The sequence below is a fragment of the Chiroxiphia lanceolata genome, chromosome 3 (assembly GCF_009829145.1).
Source record: "Chiroxiphia lanceolata isolate bChiLan1 chromosome 3, bChiLan1.pri, whole genome shotgun sequence".
In the NCBI taxonomy this organism is placed as follows: Eukaryota; Metazoa; Chordata; class Aves; order Passeriformes; family Pipridae; genus Chiroxiphia; species Chiroxiphia lanceolata.
The window spans coordinates 33556919-33580798 of NC_045639.1; the positions used below are offsets into that span (position 1 = coordinate 33556919).

A 23880-nucleotide genomic window follows, 5' to 3' on the forward strand; every position below is an offset into this window, starting at 1 on the left:
CCTCCTGGACCCGCCCCGGGCCCACCCCGGGCCCACCCCTCGCGTCAGGCCCGAGGGGCGGTGCGGGAAGGGAGCGCGTTCCCGGCTGGGCGGTGGAGGGAGCTCGACCCTCTCCGCCAGGAAACTCACGCAAGGCCCTGGAATGGGCTGTGAGGAGACCCCGCCTCGATCGCGGGAGCTTGGGCGGGGCATGGGCGGGGAAGAAAAGGCTGCGGGAGCTCCGGTGCCCTGGGGTTTGTAGTGCTTTCTGTCGTGCCGGCCGCGGGCAGGGAGCAGAACGCAGAGGGAAAGGGAGCCGTGATGGGGCGGCGGCTGAGCCCGGGATTAGACTGCTCCTGCCTGAGGAGGGAGTAGGAAGGGAAGGAGGGAGGGGTGAGCAGGCGTGCGGGACGCGTCGGTACCGCGGTCGCGGGTGTGGCGGGGAGTGGTGCCACGCCATGGGATTTTTGGTGTGTGGTTTGGTGGTTTTTCTGTTTGGTAATTTTTTTCCTCTGTTTAGGAATGCTCTCTAGGTGAGACAACGGACAGCTGGCATCTGATTGGAAAATACCTGTTGAAATGCTGCCAGGGAATAGCTTTGCCGTGAAAGGATTCCTCCCGCGGCGCTTCCACCGGGGAAGGACCGCGCGGTGGTTCTCGCTCCCGTTCCTTGCCTGTTGCCGGCCGTTGGCGGCAGCTCCGCTCCCTGTGCCGGCCCCGGAGATAGCGGCCTCCCTGGTGTCATACCCGCGGCTGCTGTCGCTGGAGAAGCCTGTTACCAGCCTTATAAAAGGTCACCAGCGAGGTCTCTACACGGTGTCGCTGGCGGTGGCGCCCAAAGATGCCGAAGTCTGTAGGTTTGCGCTTCAGAGCATTCCGTGCACGGGCGTTGGTGAACAGGGAGCTGCACGAGGGAGAAGGAGGATACACGGGAGAGATTCGATTCATTTCGCCTTTCTCGGCTTCCCTATTACCTTCTGGAGCGCGTTGTCCCGCAGAGTCACCTGCAGGCAAAGCAAACCGCAGCACTGGTATTGAATCATCCATAAACAAATGTTCGTGATAAAGCCAAAGTCAGTAACTCCACTATTTGGGGAACTGGCATGATAATAAAATATTTGAAGTTCCAAAGGTCAATATTTTCTAAAGCAAATGAATAGGAAAGGCATTCAGATGAAGGCCTGAACGGCTTGGTAGGAAGTTTTTTAAGTGTATGTACCAAATGCTGTTCCAGAATAGATCATTTAACAGCAGGCTCGATTGCTCAAGTAATATTCCAATTGTTCTTTGACAATGTTTTGATAAACATTGATAAATTGATAAAATTTTTATCAGCCAGCAAGCAAATTTTGTTAATTTGATTGGTATGTAATACTCCTGATGTTGATTAGGCATTAATAACTGACTGCAATTAGCAAAGCTGGAGGAAACTTTGTTTCTTACCGGAGAAACTGGAAGTTCACCTTTAGGTCACTTTCAGTTCTACAAACTGCACCTTGGATAGTAATCTCTTTTTCTGATAAAAGATGCTGAGTCACACACAAGGCCAAAGTAAACTGTTCTCTAGAGCTTGGTATATGACAATTAGAATTACAGAAGGCAAGCCTTTAAGGAGAGAGGAGGATTCTGAGAAGAAATAGAGATGGCTAAGGATTCTGTAAGTTCAGGCAATAGGAGGAGTTTTAATAAAATTTCTCTAGTTGACTTTAATAAAATGCACTACTTCCACTTGATAAAATGGAAAAGGTGTGAGGCATGTGGATTTCGTGTGCCTTTACTGAATCACTGTTGTGAGATCCTGGATCCGAATCTCACTGAATTACTGATATGGGTCAGAACCAACTCACTGTGAGCGTGTGTGTGTGTGTGTGTGTGCATGTGGGGAAGGGCTGGGCCTGGACCTGCAGATCCCTGGTAAGGCCTGCGCATAAGGCCTGTGCTGAGGGTACAGGGCAAAGCTGGAAGGCAAGGCCTGCAGCCCATGCAGAGCACACGGCATCACTGAAGGCCCTGCAATTGGGCTGTCAGTCAAGGCAGACCTGACTGGTAGCCTGTCCACAGGCTCCTGCAGCCTGTGACTGGCCACAGCAAAACTCACTCTAGCCTGGAAGGCACTGACTGGATATCCTGTCTGGGAGGGAAAACTGAACTCTATAAGTATTCCATATGGTCTCTCCCTCCCTCCCTCTGGTCTCTCCTGCAGCCTGAACCATGTGAGTTGGTAACAATTTCTTTCCTCTTCTCCTCCTTCTCTCTTCTCCCTCTCCAGCTAGCACCACATGAATCATTGAAACTTGTCAGAAACTATTCTCTACTCCTTTCTTTCTGTCTTTCTTTCTCTATTCCTTCTCATCTGTTTTACTCTTTTCCTTCTCTTGTGGGTAACTCAAAACCAATGAACTGCGTTTTACTAAAGCTGTTGAATGGATTGTTTAGCGGGTGTTTTCTGTGGAATGGGTCTTTGTGCTGAATGTTTTAGTGATATACTTTTTATCTTGGTTGTGTTTTACTCCTGTGAAAACCTTTTGCCAAATATCCTATTTTTCTCACTAAATTAAAAAGAATTTCTCTCAGAGAAGAGTGTGTGACTCTTTCTCTGGATGCTCATTAGAGGTTATAACGAACCAAAAGGCCTTTAAAAACTCTTAAATAAAAATGCAACTGCTCTGGTCAGTTTATAGCTTAATCCAGAGTGCAACAACTCTTTTTCAGAATTTACACAGAAAAGTGGTTAACAATAGCTGAATTCCTGGGATTCTCTCTACTTAAGAAGATGGCATTTTTTTCAGAAAGCCCTGCATTGCAGTCAGTGAGCAGTGGATCCTATGCGCACCTTTGGGAAAAGGTACATTTCCATAAAAATAATATTTGTGCTTTCTTTGAGTGTTGGTCAAAGAGGTCATAATTGGAAAATAAATGTCTTAAATGATTTTACAAGGTATATATTTGATTAGAAGGTTTCAGTTATGGAATTGAAACAGTTAAACCATGAATTATAGTTGTATTTTAAACTTTTTTATTTTCAGTTTTCTCATTAACTGACAGTGCATAGGAAACCTTTGTTTGCTTCAGAGTAGGATCGTAACGGTGAAATGTCCTTTTGTGTATGCTTGGAAAAGTCTCTACAAGGTTGTTGAACTTCAGCCAGCTGTTTGCCATGCTGTATTTATTTGAACCCCCATGGTTAGCAAATAAGCCCACTAATGACAGCTCTGTCTATCAGCAAGTGCATTACTTTCTCATTGTTCTTTCTGCAGGCCTGCTAGAGTCTGGAAATGCCTCACAGAAGCTCAGAGCCAGGAAAACAACAGTTATTGGAAACCTAGTAGGAGACAAGCTGAAATACAAGGTGTACTGCATGTTCTAGAAGTGATAATGTAAGAATGCCATTTTGGTATCCTTAAACAAGCTCCATACATAGAATCAATGGAATTGCTCTAGGTGGCTTTTAACAAAGAACAACATCATAAACAGTTTCAAAGGAAACCAGTTTTGTCTATACATAAAGAAATAATAACTTGTGAATTATGTGACATATCATGGTTTGTCCTTTTTTTTTTTTCTTCCCCTACAAGATGATTATACTTAGAAATTCCATGTTTGGCACTCTCTGATCCTTTTTTCTGCATCCCCGCTGGTGTCTGAATGGGTTCCTTGTTAGTTTTGTGAGCACTATGAGAGAGCAGGTGTACTTTCTGGGTGCCCAAGTAATTTCCTTATACTGAGGAAGACCTAAGGCTTACTGCTGTTTTCCCTCTCTCCTCTATGGCTGTCTGGTTTCTGCTGGAGAGAGACCTTGCAGGTGGGTGGGAATCAAAGCACAGTTCCATAGGTTTTGTATCTGGGTGGTCAGGAGCAGGTGCTGTGTGTACACAGTGAAATTTGCTCCATACTTTAGATCTTGCCTCTGGAAAATAATCTTGAAGATTTTTCTTTCCAACTTCAACAGAATATATTATTAATTTGGTGGCTGATTTTTTTTCCTTTATCCCAGTAAGAATTTTACTATGAAGTGCCTTATTGTTTAGTGATACCCATAACATGTTTCAAGTGTAATGTATTGAGGAATACTTGACATCCAGGTGGCTCAGCCTGCAAGCTGCAAGTTGAAATACAAACTGGGCTCTGGGTGGGAGCACAAGATGAGGCTGTGAACTGCCAATGTTTGGGATAACAAAGGACACAAAGATGGCTTTGTCAGCATTTTGATAACAAAGGAGATGAAGACAGGTGATGCCAGCGAGGTGGATGGACATGGAGAGGGGAGGCAGGAGGAGAAGACAGAAAAGGAAGAGCCAGACTGGTGTGTGGGGGAGACTGTGAGGGTATGAAAAAAGCCCAGGTGTTCTAGGCTCAGGGCTTGTTCTTGGAGGGACTGTCTTGAGTTGTTGTTGTGTTACTGTGCCAGGAATAAATTGCCTTGTGGAATGTCTTAGACTCTGCTGAGGGAAACTTTGAGTTGAACTGGTAAGGAAATATGGTCTGTCTGTGTGTGAGTGGGGTGAGTGAGGTGTGTAGGGAGTCAAGTGGGATGCCCATCAGCTCTTTGGAGCCACCTACTGTGAAGGGCCTTTGGTCCCAGCAGTGAAAGTCTCTGGTTCTTGTAAGAGTGACCACCAGTGAGTCTCGTGAATGATCAGACTTGGAAGTTTTATTAACAAATGAAGCGTTAAAAAATGAGAAATGAGAAACTGCTCTTGTTGGACGAAGCTATCTGTTGACTTAAATCAAAATAGAACTGTGTGAAAAAATCTGAGCAGGCTGAGTGGATTGACTAACAACATTCAGTTTGGATAAATGTAGACAATCCAGGCTGAAAGAAAAAATGCTTGTTACACTATTTTTTCCCTGCTTTTTAATATTTCTAAATTCCATATGTCCACTTTGGTATCATCTCTATAAAGTAGAAAATTACCTGTTTAAAATCATCTCTTATCAATGTGGTGATGTACCATGTAAAAAAATATTTTGAATTTTTTCTTTCTTAATTTACATTAGTGATACAGCTTAATTTGGAGTAACTCATGCTTACTGATCACCTCATTAAAGAAGTATGCCAGATGTAGATTTGGATGGTTAGAAAAAGTGTTTAAGGGCTAAGGAAAAACTTAAAATTATTGTGGAAAAATGGAATGGTATAAAAAATAAGATGCCTAAAATAACACTGAACCAAAAGCATAACAGCTGAATTGAAAAATCAAAATTTATAAAGGGCAATACTTTTTATGTGCCATAGCTATGGTTTGGATTTTATTTCTTTGGGAATCTGCTGAGGCTGTTGCAGTATTGCAGAGCAGTGGGATACTGATATGAACCGCAAGAACATGTGAATCTGTCGTTAAGTCTGTCACACTTTGTAAGGGATTGTCGGAAGATAAACTTCAGCTCAGTCAGGCCCAATACAGGAATATAAGCGTTAATCAGCTAGTCAGAGAAGGAAAAGGGCCACTAAAAAAACACATTTGGATGTATTTGGGAGAAGCTGGGTGCGCCACTGCTCCCTGCTGTCCGTGTTGCTGAGCTATAGTATGTGGTTGCTGCAGCAGAAAAAGGCAGCAGCTAGTCGGGGAAGAAGGCCGAGGGGGTCCCAGCGCTGTGGGTGACACATCTTTGCGAAGCAGCTCGCTCTCCTTGCTGCCCTCGTTCCCCGGTGGCTCAGGAGCGCTGGGCAGAGCGAAGCCGGCGGAGGCTCCGCTCCGTGAGGCGGAGGTAGAGCGCGGCTTCCCGCGGCCTCGGGAAGGAGCCGCCCCGCTCTCTGCGGGACTCGCCCGCCCTTTCGGTTTCGCTTCCACGGAGCGGGCGGTGCTGCGGGAAACGAAACTTCGTGCGGCGCCAGGCTGGGCTGCACCGCTCCGGCTGCTGGAGCTGCGGGTCCTGGAGCTTCTGCTGCGGCTCGCAGGTAAGCGGCGGGGAGGGCGGGCAGGGGATCCGGCGGGTCCCACCGAGCGGGGCTGCCTGCACCCCGGCGGGAGCGGCGCTGGGAGCGGCGCTGGCCCCAGGCGCTCGGCGGGCGGGAGCCAGAGTTCAGCTTTGGACAGTGAGGCTGAGCCTGCCCGTCATCGCGGTTTGAAGAGGTAGTTTCAAGTGCCACTAGGCTCCCCTATCAAGGAAGCGATTCTAATTCTGGAGAAACGTAACTGATTATTCTACCCCCACAGAATTCAGCAAATGTTTCTGTCTTTTCCTGTCAAGAAATCTGCTAAGAAATATTCTCTAATCACTAAGTTCTCTGCTCTGCTTTCTAAAATTGTTATTCCAAGCAATCACTCTTCAAAAACTGTGGCAGATTAACCATTCGAATTAGATATTCGAATTAATTTTCTATGAACTTTGTTACTGGCACCAGTTTTCTATTTTACATCACAGCAGTGATCTACCAGGAGTAGGGGCTGTCTCTATTCTATGCCTAGAGGCACAGACAAATTTTTCATTGTTACTTTGCAGAATCTATTTGAGATTGCACCAAAATGGATCTTGAATGTATGGAGAAGATCAACCATTACTGTCAAATAAATAAACTTACACTGCTTTATGACACTGCTGGGATGACTGGCCCATCTCATGATCCTGAGTAAGTTCACTATGCATGTCAATAACCAGAGGGGCTCTTCCTGTGATGAACAAACTGGACAAAGGTTGCAGTCATAAAAGTTAATTTGCTAAAAGAATATATGCAGCAAAAGAGCTGATTGAAACCATAAATTGAGCAGTAGATGCATGAGGAGGACATTGTGTGATAGAGTTTGGGAAGAAAACTGATTTCAAAGATGATAACTCTTTTTCGTAAAGCAACAACAATGCACTTGTTACTAGTATTTCGAGTATGTTATGCATCTGCCATAAAATCTCTCAGGAGGTGGGTTGAGTTGCAGCATGTAGTTCAGTTTATGATCTATGCTAACTTAAGTACTTTGATTTCTCTTTAGGTTAACAAAGCGTTGTTGATGCCTAACCATAAAGGTTGAGTGTGTATTAATTGATCGTGTACCAATGTGCTTAATGTGTAGTTTGTTTTTGAACATCTGTTCAGAAAAGAGAACAGAAAAGGGTCTTTTACCTAAGAAGTTTTGTTTTCCCTTTAAGAGACAATTACAGGTGATGGAACATATTTTATTTTTTTTAACACAGATATAGTGTTTTGCTATTTTTTTGCTTGCCAAATATCGTAGATACTCAAGATCTATAGTGTTTCCTTGTGTGATTTCTTTTTTTTTTTTTTTTTGCTAGTTTGCATGAGGACAAGCCTTATGCTAATAACTGATATGTCTTTTAATGTCTTACATGTTGTAGACACCCAGCACTGTTTACACAGACTTATTCTTAGACCTGACTATAGTCCCAGAATAAATTAAGGAGTATTATCTGTGTCTCAAATGTTAATCAGTTATCTTAATTTTTTTCCCGTGTGGCTCACGTAACTCAAAAAGTAACCTTTATTGCAGTAACGGCCACAACTTTGGTCACAGAGCTACATTTTTGTGCTTCAAAAGTCACAGCATATGACTGACAGAATTTATACACATTCCAAATCTGTGCTTTTTCATATTTTTCTGTGTGCTCTGCTACATTCACAAATACAGTTCAGCCCACTGTGTGACAGTGGTATCTAGGAAAATCCTAGATAACCTGGCCTATTCCAAGGATACAGTGTAAAGTGTCTGGCTACAGTGATGCCTGGTGTAAACCTCCTTCAGTGCCCTGATGATGCTCTTTCCCAGTGCTCTGCCTGCTAATGGGACACACTGGCCACTGCTGGTACTGAGCTGCCTCCCTAACTCTTTTGTGCTGTGTTTTATCTCATGCAGTTGTTTGAGACATGGTGCTGAAACAGCTGGTGCTGTAGCTGCTTCCAGTACAATGTCTGGCGGGGTCAATGCTGAACACCGCTAAAGAAGGTTGAGAGAACCCAGGGTGGCCCTGTCCTGACTGGCTGCAAGCTTTCTTGGGCTGGGAATGCAGTGTGTGTAAAACTAAGCCAGTCCTGCCTAAACCTAGCAAATCTGGAAATTGCTTATTATCTCAGGGTTCATGGTGAATAATTGTGACTGTACATTTGGAACCAACTCATGTAATGTTCATTCAGCTAATCCTCAACTCAGCTAATTAACTCATTGGTCATTGACTGCATATTTCTTCAGGATGCTTAAACAAAAGGGTGAATTTTGGATGCAATATAATAACTGAATGTGTGTAGTATTCAGCATTTAGGTATGAGTTGACTAACAAACCCTTTCCTAAAGAATGATCTTTCTTTCATGTGTTTGTTCGTTTGTTTGTTTGCTGTTTCCTGTGTGTAGAGTATGTGGCACACTATCAGGTGCCTTGTCCTACTGTTTGCCTCCTTAAGGTTTCTTGTTAAGCCTTGCTTACACAATGAGTGCAAGCACTATTCTGCATCTGCATTTCTTTCCACACAAACATTTCATTAAAGGGAAATTGAGAATTAAATTTGGGAATAATGGAAAAAGTGAATTCCTAAAGTCATTCCACTATTTGAGACAAATTATCCCATGGAGAAGCTTATGGTGTTATACCTGGGCTGTTTTGTTGTGTGAATCCATCCTGTTGGCTGTGAGCACCTATATGTTCCACTGCACTCCGAAGCACTGACTTACCCTGAGGCTCTAATGGTCACTTTAACTTGTTGCAAGTTTGTGCTGCTGCCAAAGGCAGAAATCTAGTTGTTTTATCCTCTGTTGCCTTTTGTGTAAAGGCAGTAGCAGAAACATTAGGGGATTTGCAGCTGCAGGACAGGTTGGATCCGGATAAGGACTGATTTATCTGAATCCAACCATTTCTTACTAGGGCACTGTGGGGGGTTGACCTCAGGCAGCAGCGAAACTCCCAGCCAGCCACTCACTCACTTCCCCCCAGTGGGACAGGGAGGAGAATCAGAAAGCTGAGAGGGAGAAAAACTTGTGGATCGAGATAAAGACAGTTTAACAGATGAAGCAAAGCTATATGTGTGACCAAAGCAAAATAAGGAATTTGCTTACTGCTTCCCATCAGCAGGCAGATGTTTAGCTCTTTCCATGTAAGTGGGGCTTCATGCCCAATGGTTACTTGGGAAGGTAAACACTATAACCTCAAATGTTGCCTCTTCCTCCATCTCCAAGCTTTTACTGCTGAATGTGATGCCATATGTCATGTAATATCCATCTGGTCAGCTGCCTTGGTTGTGTCTTTTCCCAACTTCTCACACATCCCCCCCACTTACTGGAAGGCCAGAGTGGGGAAAAAAGAAAAAGATCTGGTGCTGTGCAAACACTGTTCAGCAATAGGTAAAACACTGTTATCAACCTTGTTTTAGTCCCATATCCACAACATACCACCATTCCGGCTGCTCTGAAGAAAGTTAACTCCATCCCAGCCAGATCCACTATAGTTAGTCCTGAGCTGCATCAGGCCCCCATTTTGACTCATGGAATTGCTGTATGGAAAGCAGCATGTGCACAGTTGTGTGATGGAGGGATGGAGCAGGAAGGGATCAGGAGCTGAGTGTGGAGGGGCATGACTGGGTGGTGGTTTTTTGTTTGTTTTGTTTGTTTTTTTTTGTTTTTCTTTGTTTTGTTTGCATTTTTTTTTTGCTTGTTTGTTGTTTGTGGCTGTCTTTAAATTCATCTCTTGCAAAGCACCAGACACAGTTTTTGCACTTACTAAGTAGTGCATATTACAGGGTATTAAAAGTGAATGCAATGTCACATCTGGTTTCATGAAATCAAGATTAGCTAATCTTTCCTCTCTGTATAGTTTTGCAGTGCTGAGATGTGTCCTGGTGTTAGGGCCTCGCAACTTTTCTTGTAAAAATACTGACCTCATGCACTCTCTTGCTTTTAAAAATTTAAGTAATTTTGCTTTTAAAAAGCAGCTAAGCAGTTAAACATACTGTTAGAACTAATAAAGTACATGCATTTGTGACTGGGGAGAAACACTTTAATATATTTATACTAAAGAATTATGATAACCAGGAGTTGGATATAATAAAAACACAGAAACAGTTCAATACCTCACAGTATATTATTGTAGATAATAAACCCAAAGTTTAATCTGAGAAGGTTATTAAGTATATATGAGGCAAAATGTAACAATGCTTTAGAAAAGTTTCCTTCATTGCAGGTTCACAATTGTGGTCAAACTAAATGATGTGGAATATGGTACAGGCACTGGTAAAAGTAAGAAAGAAGCAAAAAGAGTAGCAGCAAAAAAAACGTGGGAAATGATTGAGAAACAGGTGAGTAAATAGCAGGAGTAAGTTTTGGGGTTTTTTTTGGCTAGTAAAGGTTTCAGATGAATGTCTCAAAGTAGACTATCAATAAAATGTCATTTTTTTCTTTAATTCGGAAAAGTTTCCAATTACTTAAGTCATCTTTGTTCTGTCTTATTAAGCACTTTTCTACCTTTTACCACTGAATTATTTTTCTTATTATTCTACTACAGGGTTGATATGTAGTATTGTGTTTCCTCCTCTGTTGTTATAGGAAGATGAGGAAATGTATTTGCCTTTGTTAAGCTGCCTTGGTGTATCCAGAGGGGACAGTGGTCCTTTTTCATCTAGACAACTGTTCAGTAATTCAATGTCCTCAACACATTTGCAGGGCATTGCCCAATATGTCTGTTGCCACTTCACTAATGAAATTGCTTCCTTTCACTTGCTCTGATTCATCCTTATTTCCTTGTCATTATATTCTTTACGTTTTAACTGGTTATATACTCTATCCTTGATTAAGTTGAGGTTTGAATTTTGCTCCCCAGTGTTCTGCCAAGTGTTTTGTGATAGCCATTCTTTTCTTTTTGACTCTGAATGCTTTTTAGCACTTTTTGAGAGAAATCTTTCCTTACCTGTTTCCATATGATTTTTATTGTGTCACTGTCATTAACACAATTGCAGCATGTCTGCTAATATATTAATAACGCTGCTTAATCATGAGACAGCTGAAAAGTCCTGCTTTCTCCTCTTGTGCATGCACAGGAGCATTTGCAACCTTTGCTAAATGGCAGCATCAGCAGCATCCTGATGCTATCCCTTCTTCACAGCTCATACCTTGTCTTTTCCTAAAAGAATTGGGATGAGACATGGTGAGAGGTTGTTAAAGACATAGGTGCAGTACTTGCAAAACTGAATTTACATTTCTTTCAAAAAGTAATATTTTAGGGCTAGGATGTTTGTCCTTGGCCACAAAGGACTCCATGAATGCCAACCTGGGATTTCTTATGAGTATTTTGAAAAACTGAGAAACCTTGCAGCTATATTAGATCTTGGGCATTGTTTATCTTAATGTATTTATTAAGCTTAAGTTTTTAAGTTACCTATTTTGTTTGCAGAGTCCTTCAAGTATGGGTGCTGCAGAATCAGCAACAACTCAAACAATCTCATCACCTGAACCAGACAGAAACTATGTCAGTCTACTGAATATTTTTGCACAAAGGACACGGCTAAAAGTTGATTATCCTGAAAGAACTCGTACTGGAGATGCCCATGCTCCCATGTAAGATGTACTTTGTCTTCCTACTTCCTTCTAAGACTTTGTTGTATTTACTAATGCTATCATTAGTTGTCTTCAGCCATGTTAGGTGAATCTTTAGAAATACAAATTCAAAACTGGTCTGGAGAGAATCCAGTGGAGGGCCATTAGGGTGGTTAAGGGGTTGGAGGATATGCCATAGGAGGAGAGGCTAAGAGGACCGAGTTTGTTTAGCTGGGAGAAGAGATTGCATGATGATAAAATGATAGTCAGTGCTGAAAATCAACAATTTTCTTGGTTGTAGCTCTGGCAACTTTGTGAACCTCTGGGTGTGTGTCTTGGAGACTTCTAGGAATCAAATGCCAAGGAGCCTGTTTGTGTCTCTTTGTGTATGCATTGCAGTCAGTGAGTTGTAGAAGTGTTCCAGTTAATGACAGGTGCAGGATGATAAAGAACATCTACATATTTTAAGTCTCTTGATAATATCTGCTGGAAAAGTTGTCCTCTCTTATCCTGAAAAATCAGCCATTTTAAAACCTAAACTGCAGATAATTTGTGACAGAGAGTGTGTATGATATATTGCTTTGAGAAGCTCAGCCTTAAAAAGTGCTAAATAGTCACTCTCTAAAAGTGAGTTATCTTAAAGGCACATCAAATTAATTGTCTACCATTATTACTTAGATTAAATGTACATTGGGAATACTGTCCTGAAGATGTATATTTCAGATTTCCATTTTATGATGTCAATTGACTATAGTGTTTAAAATCATTAAATTAGGACTTGTCATATGGGATATAAGACTTGATTCCCTTTTGTATTTGACAGATTTTCTTGTAGCTGTACAATTAGTGGTCAGGTGTATGGAAGGGGCACTGGACCTACTGTAGCTGCTGCAAAACAAGCTGCTGCAAAACAAGCATTTGAGAAGGTAAATAAGAAAGGCTCTCTAACAGTATGTGCTATATTTGCTCTTAAGACAGAAGTTTAAATCTTGTATCTTTAATCTTTGAACAGATATCCTCGTATTTAAAAGCATATTCCATGGATTCCACTAAAGAGGGAAACCACCTATATTTTGGTGTGCTGTTTGGGCTGCAGGATTCTGTTGGTAGAATTTGTTGTGTTTATCTATTCAATTGCTGGATTAAAAAAAATCTAGCAGTTGATATCTCTCTGTATTTCAGAATATGGTCTCATATGTTGTCATTCAAGGATCCATACATATTAAAAATTTCTAAATCCCGACTAACATACCGGTTGTCTTCTGTGTGAAGTGCTGTTGAGCTGTCTGGCTATGAACATAAGTCTCTTACTGCCTTCTATTGGATCACAAATCTTAATATTTCCATGTGTTGCAAGCTCATGGACCTTTACATTTTCATCAAAGTCTGAAATTTACTACCTCAAGCAGAACTCCTGTACCAATTAGTGTAAATTTGGGGTGGTTTGCTTTGGTTTGGTTTTAATTTTTATTAATTCTCAGTGATGTCTGTGTAACGAACAAAACGTAACTGGCAAAAAGTAGTAAAAATCCAATACTCCCAAATTAAAAAAATGGGGTTTGTTTGTTTGCTATCGTTGAAACATAAAGCCTGTGTTTTTGTTTCCCTGATACCATGATGGAAAACCATGAAACAAACAAAAAAAATGGTTTGTTTACTTTTTGTCAGGTTATGGTCTGTATCAATTGTAGGTGTTGCTTTTAACGTTACTTTTATGCTCTTAGGACATAGGTGGAGGGAGGAAGTGAAAGAACCTCTAATAAGTGTTTGGGATATTTTTTTTGGTTTGTAGTCAACCTCAATTTAGTTTTACAGATTTTGCAGTGTTTTCATGCTGAAGACATTGAATGTCAATTTGTCCTCAGATTTTCAGTTCTGCTGATTACATTTATCAAAGCCTGTGTATATCACATAGGCATATGCATATGCAACAAACAATGAAAACGTTTGCTTTTCATCTTTTACTCTTGCCCTGGTTTTAAACAGAATCCAGACTCTACTTCTGTAAATGTGTCTGTATAGTATGATCACTGTGACAGGGGCCTGTGTTTCCTTTCTCTGGGTGGAAATTGGGTAGATGCCTTTCTTCTTCAGGGCTTTGAATGTTCAGTGCAGTTAAAAACTTCCACTAAGAACCTTGTAATCTTCCCTCTCCGCTCTCTGAATGGCAAGTTTTGCACTAGGGGTTTGCTTATGTGATTTTGTTAGACATTTTTGGCTTTTCTTTTTTTTCAGGTGGAAACTGAAAAATCTAATGGCAATTCAATATTTAGCATACATAGTAATTCCTCTCAAGTGCCAACTCAGTCTGATTCGAAGTAAGTTGGGTTCACTGCTGATGTGATAACAAAATGTATTTACTAATCATCTTAGAGGGTTATGTGATCTAATTCCAAATAAAATATGTCATAGTTTGTTTTATTGCAGTATAAACCCATTTAATTTGAATTTATATTCCTTCAACTTCAGAGCAAAATTTGTTGTAGTCATGCAATTTTATTTGAGTCCATATGGGTGAGCTTATAATAATTTTAGAGTTTTCTGATATATTTATATTTTGGCATGAGTAGTTCTTTCAGAATAATTTTTACTATGATGTAAATGTATTAACCTACCTCATTCAGTAGCATTATTTCATGGCATTTTGACACTCATTTTCCTATTGTGACACAATTGTGAACTCAGTATAATTCAATTTCAGTACTTTCCTGTGCTCCATATTCTGCTTTCTTCTCTCCCTTTTTTAGTTTTTTTTTGTTTTGGTTGGTTGGTTTTTTGTTTGTTTGTTTTGTTTTGTTTTTTAAATCTTTATTTCCACCGAAGGGAAAAATTTGCTTAGTGAGAGAAAATGAACATACATAAAGTTTCATTTGTGATTTGGGAACCTTAGGTCAAGCCTTTTGTGTCCAGTGGTTTGGCTGTAGTGCCACTACCCCTTCTTTTATGTTCTTTGTACATATGTGATTGCTTTATAGTTGCACAATGTTAGAGGTGGCTGTACTACCTTGAAATAAATACCTACATTTAACCTATTTAAGACTATAATAGAATATATAACTTAGGGATATTTAGATGTCATAGAATCATATAATATAGAAATATAGGAGTATATTACAAAGTGGTGTTACTTTAGTAGGTTTCCAGCAGGAAGTTTGGTAGTTTAAATCAGTCATGATTGTTAATACTTTCTTACGTTTCGCTTTTAAAAAACTATGTAAATGTTGGTACTACTACTTCTCTTGTGGCAGTTTTATTTATGATTGTGTTACTTTCACCTAAAAATAGTCCACTATTTTTCAATAAAGCAGTATTTCCTTTGAAGACTCAGCTCCAATGTTGGTAGAAAAAATGAAAGACATGGCAGTATGTGAAAAGCTTTCACCTTCTCAGGTATAGTATGAAAATGGTCTTCCTTCTAATTACGTTTTAGACCATGAATAGGGCAAGCTTCTTGTCAGAATGTAACATCAGTTTGTTCCTTTATCCTTTAATCACTAGAAAACATGTGCATTTTTCCTAAAAATATTCAGCACATTCTTACTGTTAACCATTGGTCATTTGCTTCTGTACTGTGGACTCAGTTCATGTACTGTTGAAGAAATGGGCAGTACTCCCAAGAAGGAGGATCAAACTAAGCTCAATTTTTTCTGTGGGAACAATGATAAAGTTATGCATAGCATATGTGAAAAAGTTAAAGCTGAGATATGGCTTCATTCTTATTACATTTTTTATCTAAGGTATGAACATATTTATAGGCAATTCCTAAATACGTTCTCAGAAACATTTTAAGCGAACTGTAGAGAAAATATTCAGGTTATCTCAGTTAGGCTTTTTTCTCTTTTCCATGTAGAGAAATGCACAGAGTTCTGCCCTGAAGTCCAAAAGGTATGTGTTTATTTCTAGGTATGTGTTTATTGCTATCTCCTGTAAACTATATTGCAAATCACTTTAGTGTTTCTGTATCTAGTAAAGAAATGTCACTATTGGGAGGTACATTTCATTTCTGGTCACATGTTAGAAAAATGGCTCATTACAAATAATTTTGCTTTTATCCTTTTTACAGAAAATTGGCAGCTAATTTTCCTAATGTAAGAAAAGAGGAAGAGAACAAAAATATGTCAGATTCAGATGAAAGTTTGCCAGATGTGGACACGAATACCAGAAAAGGGAATGGAAATCCACACACTGTTGATAAAATGTAAGAAGGATTTGTTTTTTTAATAATATTTGTATGGCAATTACATTATGTAGGTATCTAGATTTGTTCCTTTATTTATGATACAAGGAGGGAAAATACTGCTGTAAAAAGAACATTCAAAGAAAATTGGTGTTTGATCCCCCCCCCCCGGAAATTTCAAATCTAGCATAGAAACTGACATGCAATGGTATTTAATGCTCATGGCCAAACATCATTTGTATGAAGATGTGAGAGGGTAATTACCCAACATGCCTGCAAGGGTCAGTTTCCCTTTATTGTTTAATCTTCCAGACTATGGTTTAGACCTGTAGATTTGTCAAGTGATTCCTGTAGAATGATATTTCAGCAGATGTATCTGTCAGGATTATTTTTATATCCTGTAAATTTAATATTAAACATAATTGTGCCTTTTTTTTTTTTTTTAAGATTTCTTGATAATTTTAAAAATATAGAGCCTATTGGTGAAGGTGGTTTTGGGAATGTTTTCAAGGCAAGATCAAAGTGCGACAAGACAACCTATGCAATCAAACGAGTTGAATTCACAAAGTACGTACTGTATATTTACTTCCACTTTTTATTTTAGGACAACCTTAATCAATATTTTAATACTTTATTTTCTCTCTTTAACAATCCTAGGAGCATTTAAGCAGTTTTCATTATTAATTGTCTATTCTTTCTGGAAAACCGTTTTCTTTATTTCTAAGTGACGCTGAAAATGGCATACAACTTTGTCAGTTTTTGCATGTACTGGGATAATTTCTGCTGGAGCTCTAAAAATGTAGATTGGTTAAGTTCTACTTTCCCTGAACACACTAGTGCTCTGGTTGTTAATACTGAAAATGTGTTTGAAGAAAACTTGCTGGTTAGTAAAACATTGAAAACAGCACTGTTACTTTTGATATGTTACATGGAAAATTTACACATCAGTAATGCATAACAACTACAATTAGAGAAAATAGAGAAAAATCTAGGTGATAAGTTTTGTGGTTTGTAGTTGGAAAATGTTTTATATACTATCCATGTAGTCATTATTCTCACACTGTGTTACTTGTTCTTTATAAATTTCAACAGAGAATGATGATCTTTAATTATTTGTAACTAGTATCAAGTGGAATATTTTATCAGCAGCTGAAAAAATTAATTTCTTTTAGGCAATCCATTGAAAAAGATTTAAGTTGTTGGAGATACTTGTCCCTAAATTGTGTGATGTGTACACTTGCCTTCAGATTCTTGTGTTCTTTGCAAATGTATGTTATTTTAATTGGTATTTCAATCCTGAGAACGATACTAAAAACATTCAGCTGATCCTTCAAGTGACGACTGCTGGTCTGCTTATGGGTTTGAACTTGCTTCACTAGGTAACGTTACAACAATGACTGCAGAGCTAATTTAGTAATAGTTCTTCATGAGTATTTATACTGACTTCTCTCTATATAGACAAACTTCATAGAGGTAGAAACAAAACATGGTTGTTTGCTATATTGTGTTCGGTGACCTAATGTTATTATGCATTGCAACTATCTGCTTTTTTTGAGTGGAGATTTAATTTCTAATATGGTGAAAACATTTTTGCACTTTGAATAACTGAGCAGATGAAAGAAAACTCACTGAATTTCTCACTATGATTTTGAACTTTGAATCTTTATGAAGGCAAATAATATGCTTTGTTTCTAAATTAATGTAAAACTGTCTGTATACTGCTAGTTGATATCATGTCTTTTATTTAACTTACCATTACATTGTAATAGGGAAAAGCCTTTTTTTTTTTTTTTTTGATTCCTTCCTCTCCTCCTAATAGGAATGTAAGGCGTGAAGCAGAAGGACTTGCAAGACTTACACATGAAAACATAGTGCGGTATCATTGCAGCTGGAAAGGGTACGACCATATAACTAGTCGAGATGCAAGGTAACAACAAAATAGCAGTTTGAACTCACAAACTTGTTTGTCATAGTGAATTTTATGTTGTAAAATGAAAGACTGATGATTGGTTACCAGTTATTGTACAAGTATAAATGCATACACATGCTTATATACATACTGCTAGGAAAAAAGGCACAGTACTTTCCAGCAGCAGGCTGTATAAAATTAAGTATATTTATACCTTCTTTTGCTTGATTAATAAGATACATTATATAATGTTATATTTCTCTTCTGTCTTAACATATGGAACTTAGTGAATATATAGAGGAGAGTATAGAATGCAGAACTCAAAATTTGGGGAAAAATTAACAACAGAAACTAAAAGACTGTTTGACAGCTGGCTGCCTAATTCCCAATCAGAAGCTTCCTTTTTGTAATAAGTACTGGTCAGCCAATAGCTCTTATAGATTTAATTATTTCTCTTAAGTTAGCATTTTAGCCATGATGCCTGTAACAGTTTTGGTTGTTTAGGACAGAAATACAAAATGAAATGCTCTTTAATTTAGAGGTAGTCTTTCAACACTAAGACTTCTGGGAAGACTGTGGTGAGAGTTTTACTTGTAAGTTAGGCTATTAACTTTACAAAGCTTCTGTGGGAAGCTTTTTTTCACCAGCTGTAAATTCATACCCTTCAGATGTGTTGCCATATTTACCTGGAGCCATAAAATATTAATGCATTCAAAATTATGATTGGCATAATATCTCTCCAGTGTGCTCAGTAAATGAGAAATAAAATAGAGGAAAAAAGTCTCATGTCAAAACCCAATCATTAATATGTTGGAGCCTCAATGTCATGCATGTATTTTACATTGAACAGTTGTGTCAAAGACAGAAAAAAGTAGTACTCAGAGCTGAGGTCCCAGCCTGGAATTAGTACCCTGACCTCAAGGCTACAGAGTCCCGAGCCAACTAATGTTTGTTCTTTCAGTGCCTCAGGCAGCTATATTCCGCAGCTATAGACCACACAGTGCACATAGGAAAAAGTGGTGCCTGCTCCTCTTCATATTGTCCTTCCCCTTACCAGCTCCAGCCTATTCCATGGGCTGATAGTGAGAGAACTCTTCTGGAAAGTGTGAGGCTGTCAGGGGGGTGAATATCTTTCATCTAGATCTCCAGCTCTCGGAAGGGTTTCTCTAGCAGTCTGATGTCAAAGATGGTCCCGGCACTATGTTCTTGACAGGACAGAGTCGGAAAGAATGTGATCATTCTGGGTAGGAGAGGAAGGCTGGCTGATGCTGCGTTTGTTGTGTGGAATAGAGAATATCTGCCAGGGACTTGCAGCAGTTCCTACACGCCAAGATGGGAGCCAAGGACAGTGCTATTTCTTCCTATATAAGACATGCCTCTAGGTATGAGTGACATAGAACTTGGGCACTCTGAAAACTTTCAGTGTGAACTAGGAAGCAAGCAAAACATTAGGAGTATTTTCCAGGGGTAGGTAGGAACTTAGCAGGGATTCTTTGGTTTTCAGTCCTATTTATTTATATCTAATCCATATTGGTCTAGGGTCTTTTTTAAAATTAAAGGACTTGCAGATTTTGTTTTGGAGAACTCCAAAAATAATTATTAACAAAAAGGCTTTTTTAAAGAAGAGGAATCTGAAGATCACTGATGACTTGGCAACAATTGTATCTTGCTAATTTTAATATGGTATGTAATTTTCTTTTGAAGCCTGAATTCAGACAAAACAACTCGCTGTCTTTTCATCCAAATGGAATTCTGTGAAAAAGGGACCTTGGAAAAGTGGATTGGAGAGAATAGAGAAGACCAAAACTATCATGAAATGGCACAAAACAAATTTTTACAAATAATGAAAGGAGTAGAATATATTCATTCTGAGAAGTTAATTCATAGAGACCTCAAGGTAAGTAGGATAGGTAATTAAAAAAAACCCAAACCTGAAAAAAGAAGATACTACTTATTGGAATTTTAAAAAAATGTTAAATTGTTATAGTCTTTGTTCACTCTGTTATGTACCCTAGCAGTGTGCCTCTTCAGATATCGCTAGTGATTAATTCTTTTTCAGTAACTGGCTGAACCTCAGCCTAAAATCAAAAGGTAAACTGGAGGATCTTGGAATGCAATAGTTCAAAAAACCAGTAGTCCTCAGTTAACAGGCACTTTCAGTGTGTTACTGGGTCACAAGACTGCCTACGGGAAAAAGAAAAGTTGAGTCTAGGAAGTTTGCTCTTGCCATTTTGTAAAGGGACAGGTTTATCTGTGCTGTGCTTGGTAACAACACACTCTAGTTGAGTTGCTTTTGTCCGTGTATGCATATAAATATTTGAATGCTACAGTTCTGGATAGAATTTCATTCTCTACATGTGCATCTTCATAAGAAAATTTTATTTCAATATAAAGAATATGAAGGACAAAGCCTTCAGGGCTTTAATATGGCATATCCCAGAATCAAAGCTGCAGGATAGGTTCAAGCTGATATTTGTGCCTGGTAGGAACAGAGCCTTTAAATAGTGTAGCCAGGTACGGGTACTGTATTAAATACGTGTGGGCATGGTTGGACTTCAACAGAACAACTGCATTGGGCATTCTTCACACAAAGATCTCTTCCTGTTGAATATTAAGTATCTCCTGGTCTTACAGTCCACTGGAGCCTCTTTGAGTAAAAGATAGCATGAGACTATTTGGTTTTGTTTTAAAAACATTCCAAAGTGTAGTTTCTTCATCTTCTTTGGGAAACTTCGTTGAAACATATACAGTTCTATTTTTAGTTGTTTATCACTTTGTGTTCTGGTTTAGGCTGGGATGGAGTTAATATTTTTTTCAGTAGGTGGTACAGTGCTGTGTTCTGGAATCAGGATGAGAATAATGTTGATAATCTAGCCAGGACAGGTGACCCAAACTACCCAACAGGATATTCCACACCATAGAATGTCATGCCAAGTATATAAACTGGGGAAGGTGGAAGAGGGGCTGATCTGGATTTGTGGAAAGGGTCTGGCATCAGTCAACAGGTAGTGAGCAATTGCATCGTCCATCACTTGTTTTTCCTTGTTTTATTTTGGCTTTGTATCCTATTACTATCACTATTATTATTATATTTTACTTTTGTTTCCATAATTAAACTGTTCTTAACACAATCTAAAAGCTTTACTTTTGATTCTCTCCCTCATTCCACTGTGGGCACGGGGAGTGAGTGAGTAGCTGTGTGATGCTTAGTTCCCAGCTGGGTGTAAGCCACGACACTTTGTCAAATTTAAAAAAGGGAAGTTCAATGGAAATGTAAAAGTGATACTCCAAGACACCTGTAGTAAGCCTTAACTCTGCAATTGACTTACTACAGATGATCCTGCTGTGCCTAGGAGAAACTCTGATTTGAGTGGAATTCCATTAGTGAGCCTAAATACTTTTCCAAGTGTTTTAAATCCAAGGGCTAGGACTGAAGACTGAAAAGCACTTCTGGATATAAAATATGCACGATGTATTTGAAGAGCATTAAATGATACTTATGACTGAGCTAGTGGAAAAAAAAGGTGCCGGTACTGCAGAATATACTACTTGAAATTTAGTTTGTGTTTTTGAAACTTAATTTAACTTTTTTCTGTTTCCCACCCCATCAGTTTCTTAATGCTGTTTTCTGTGAACAATTATCAAATTTTATGGGAAACACTTCTGTGGCTGATTATGTGATGATAAACCTTGCTCATATGTTTTGTTTTGTTTTGTTTTTTTTTTTTGTAATATTAATATATATAGCCTCCGAATATATTCATATCACATGATGATAAAATAAAAATAGGTGACTTCGGTCTTGTGACTCCTGTGGCATATGAGACTCTGACTAAGAACATAGGAACAAAATCATATATGGCACCAGAACAGGTAATTATCCTGCTATATTAGTGTCTCTGTAATTAGATTTGAACTATAAAGTCAGCACTGGATGTTCTAAATCCTAATCTTGGTATTAAAGCAAGTTGCCTTAAGCTCCCTGGTATGACTGTATATGAGGATAACTGTATTCTGGAGAAAGCTGTCTGCCAGTGTGGTAGTGTTTTTTTCTCTGGGCTAACCTAGTCTGACACTGCATGCTGTAAGGAATGCTTTTGCAAAACCAGGCTGCCAGGCACATGTACTTAAATTTTAACTTAGGACCTCTTTTAACTGTGGCATTTGAGTCCTTCTATTTGTTTCATTATTTGTCACAGGGCAATATTGGCATGTTTTATCTATATAGGTTTGTTGAAGTAAATTTCTGTGTGTTTAAGGTGATACAATAGTCACTAATTAGATCTGTGGCAGAAAGTGTTAATGACTTTACAAGGATATTGAGTAGGGCCAGTCCTGTAGCATTGGGGTGGAAATTTCTGCTGACTTCAAATTTTGCTTTAGGAAGTGCTGCTGTACAGTTGGATTTGATGCTTTTATTGTTCTGGTTCTTATCTTTCTAGTTCGGGGACAGATATGGAAAGGAAGTAGATATTTATGCACTGGGACTAATTTGGTTTGAAATTCTTTCAGCACTTACTAATCATGAGAAAAATGAGGTATGTAATCTTTAAATTTAAAAAAGAACTCTGATATTGTTTTGCCTTGCTGCTGATCACATGTTGATTGCACACTAGAAGGAATCTGTGTATCTAGAGTCTCCATTTACATTTCCCCCATTAATTCATTTCCATAAGGCCTGTAAGTCCTCACACCTTAGTTGAAATGTCATAACTGAAGAAATATTACAGTTTATTTCTCCTGTGTCCTGTTACCTATACATTAAAGCCTGAGCATGCTAAAGACTAATGTCAAGTTAAAAAATACATTAAGTTTCTTATAAATCTTTCTGTTTGATCAGAAACTTGAAGCGGATGTTTTCTAATTTTAGAAAATAAAAATTATGAATGGGTGAGTTTTGTCTCTGCCATGCTTGTCTTCACTGCACAGTGGAGTAAGAACAAGGTTTCCACCAAGGCAAAACACTTGCAGTTTTTCAAAATGAAAATGAAAGTGATTTGGAATAAGTAGCTTTAAGCGAAAAAGATGTTACTTCAAAAAGAAACTCAGTGTTACTTAAGCTTTTTTTTTTAAAGGCATCTTTTACACATCTTGAGTTTTTTATTGCTACTTTGTACATGATTATTGTTACAGCTCATATGCACAAACCTAAATGTTTCTAGGACAGCGATGTAACTGCTGGGTGTCTTGTCTAAAGTAACAGTGGTCAGAACAAGAAGGCTTTGAACACTGTTAGCTGGATCCTTTTACCCTTAAGAGAAAATCATACCAGTGTGTCTTTTCAAGCTGGTTCTATTCAGCCACCTTGCAGTACCTCCTAAGATACTTTGTTCCTGCTCACAGCTGACTGCAAATGCATGCACAGTCCCATGGTATTTACAGTTGGAAAGGCATTATTTATTATTTCCCTAAGTATCAAAATCTTGAGCACTGCAGGCAGGTACACGGATGGAAAGTCTAGGATGGTCTTCACCTGCTCCATTACCTTAGAAAGTAATTTCACTTAATGGAGCATGATGAACTTTCAGCTGGCAAGCCCTGCTGAAAGAACATCATGTTGATGATTATTTTGTGTTGAGTAACTGGTTCAGCTGACCCTACCACCAGGTAGGGTCACAGGCTTAAAGCTACTGCTGAAGAGTAGGGAAAAAGCTTGGCAGTTCGTGGGAGCTGTTGTTTTACTGGATACTGGTTGTAAGGGCTTGGTACATCAGAATCATAGGATCCATAAGTCTAGCTAATGATTCAGGATGCATAGCTAAGTGTAAGAACAAAACTATCATCTTTAGGCAGACATTACACTAGTTAACAACAAACGAATTGAGTAGACTGCTCTTTTTACCCAAGAAGCTACATCATGGCAGAATCACAAAATGGGTAAGGTTGGAAGGGACCATTACAGCTCACCTAGTCCAACCTATCTGCTCAAGCAGGGTCTCCTAGAGCATGTTACTCAGGCTTATGTCCATAGTATCTCCAGGGAGGGAGACTGCACAACCGCTCTGAGTAATCTGTTTTGGTGCTTGGTCACCTGCACAGTAGAGAAATTCTTTCCTCGTGTTTATGTGGAATTTCCTGTGCATCAGTTTCTGCCTGCTGCCTCTTGTCCTATTGCTCAGCACCACCGAGAAGAAACTGGCTCCATTCTCTTGACACCCTCCCTTTAGGTACTTATAGACATTGAGGAGATCCCCTCTGTCATCTCTTCTGGAGGCTGAACAGGCACAGGTGCCTCCGTCTTTCCTACAGTCCCTTAATTATATCACCTTCCACGGGACCTGCTCCAGAAGCTCCCTATCTCCTTTGTACTGAGGATGTCCGAACTGGACACAACACTCCAGATATACCTC

General features: G+C 39.2%; 1 protein-coding gene across 7 annotated transcripts in view; it reads left to right on the forward strand.

Annotated features, from left to right (window-relative positions):
- The window catches only part of EIF2AK2 (eukaryotic translation initiation factor 2 alpha kinase 2), a 26748-nt gene continuing 2868 nt past the window's right edge, over positions 1 to 23880 (forward strand). The window contains exons 1-17 of one of the 7 annotated variants that reach the window (XM_032681738.1): positions 2 to 237; positions 270 to 372; positions 500 to 2824; positions 3237 to 5878; positions 6424 to 6550; positions 10096 to 10210; positions 11302 to 11465; positions 12268 to 12370; positions 13680 to 13762; positions 14750 to 14834; positions 15295 to 15329; positions 15508 to 15642; positions 16069 to 16188; positions 17441 to 17548; positions 19235 to 19427; positions 21278 to 21403; positions 21973 to 22068. In XM_032681738.1, coding sequence (XP_032537629.1) covers positions 6447 to 6550; positions 10096 to 10210; positions 11302 to 11465; positions 12268 to 12370; positions 13680 to 13762; positions 14750 to 14834; positions 15295 to 15329; positions 15508 to 15642; positions 16069 to 16188; positions 17441 to 17548; positions 19235 to 19427; positions 21278 to 21403; positions 21973 to 22068 — 1467 coding nt within the window. In that variant the 5' untranslated portion in view covers positions 2 to 237; positions 270 to 372; positions 500 to 2824; positions 3237 to 5878; positions 6424 to 6446. Of the gene's footprint in view, positions 238 to 269; positions 413 to 499; positions 5879 to 6423; positions 6551 to 10095; positions 10211 to 11301; positions 11466 to 12267; positions 12371 to 13679; positions 13763 to 14749; positions 14835 to 15294; positions 15330 to 15507; positions 15643 to 16068; positions 16189 to 17440; positions 17549 to 19234; positions 19428 to 21277; positions 21404 to 21972; positions 22069 to 23880 lie in introns of those variants that run through there. The other 6 variants (XM_032681744.1, XM_032681739.1, XM_032681740.1 and 3 more) reach the window with 6 other exon arrangements.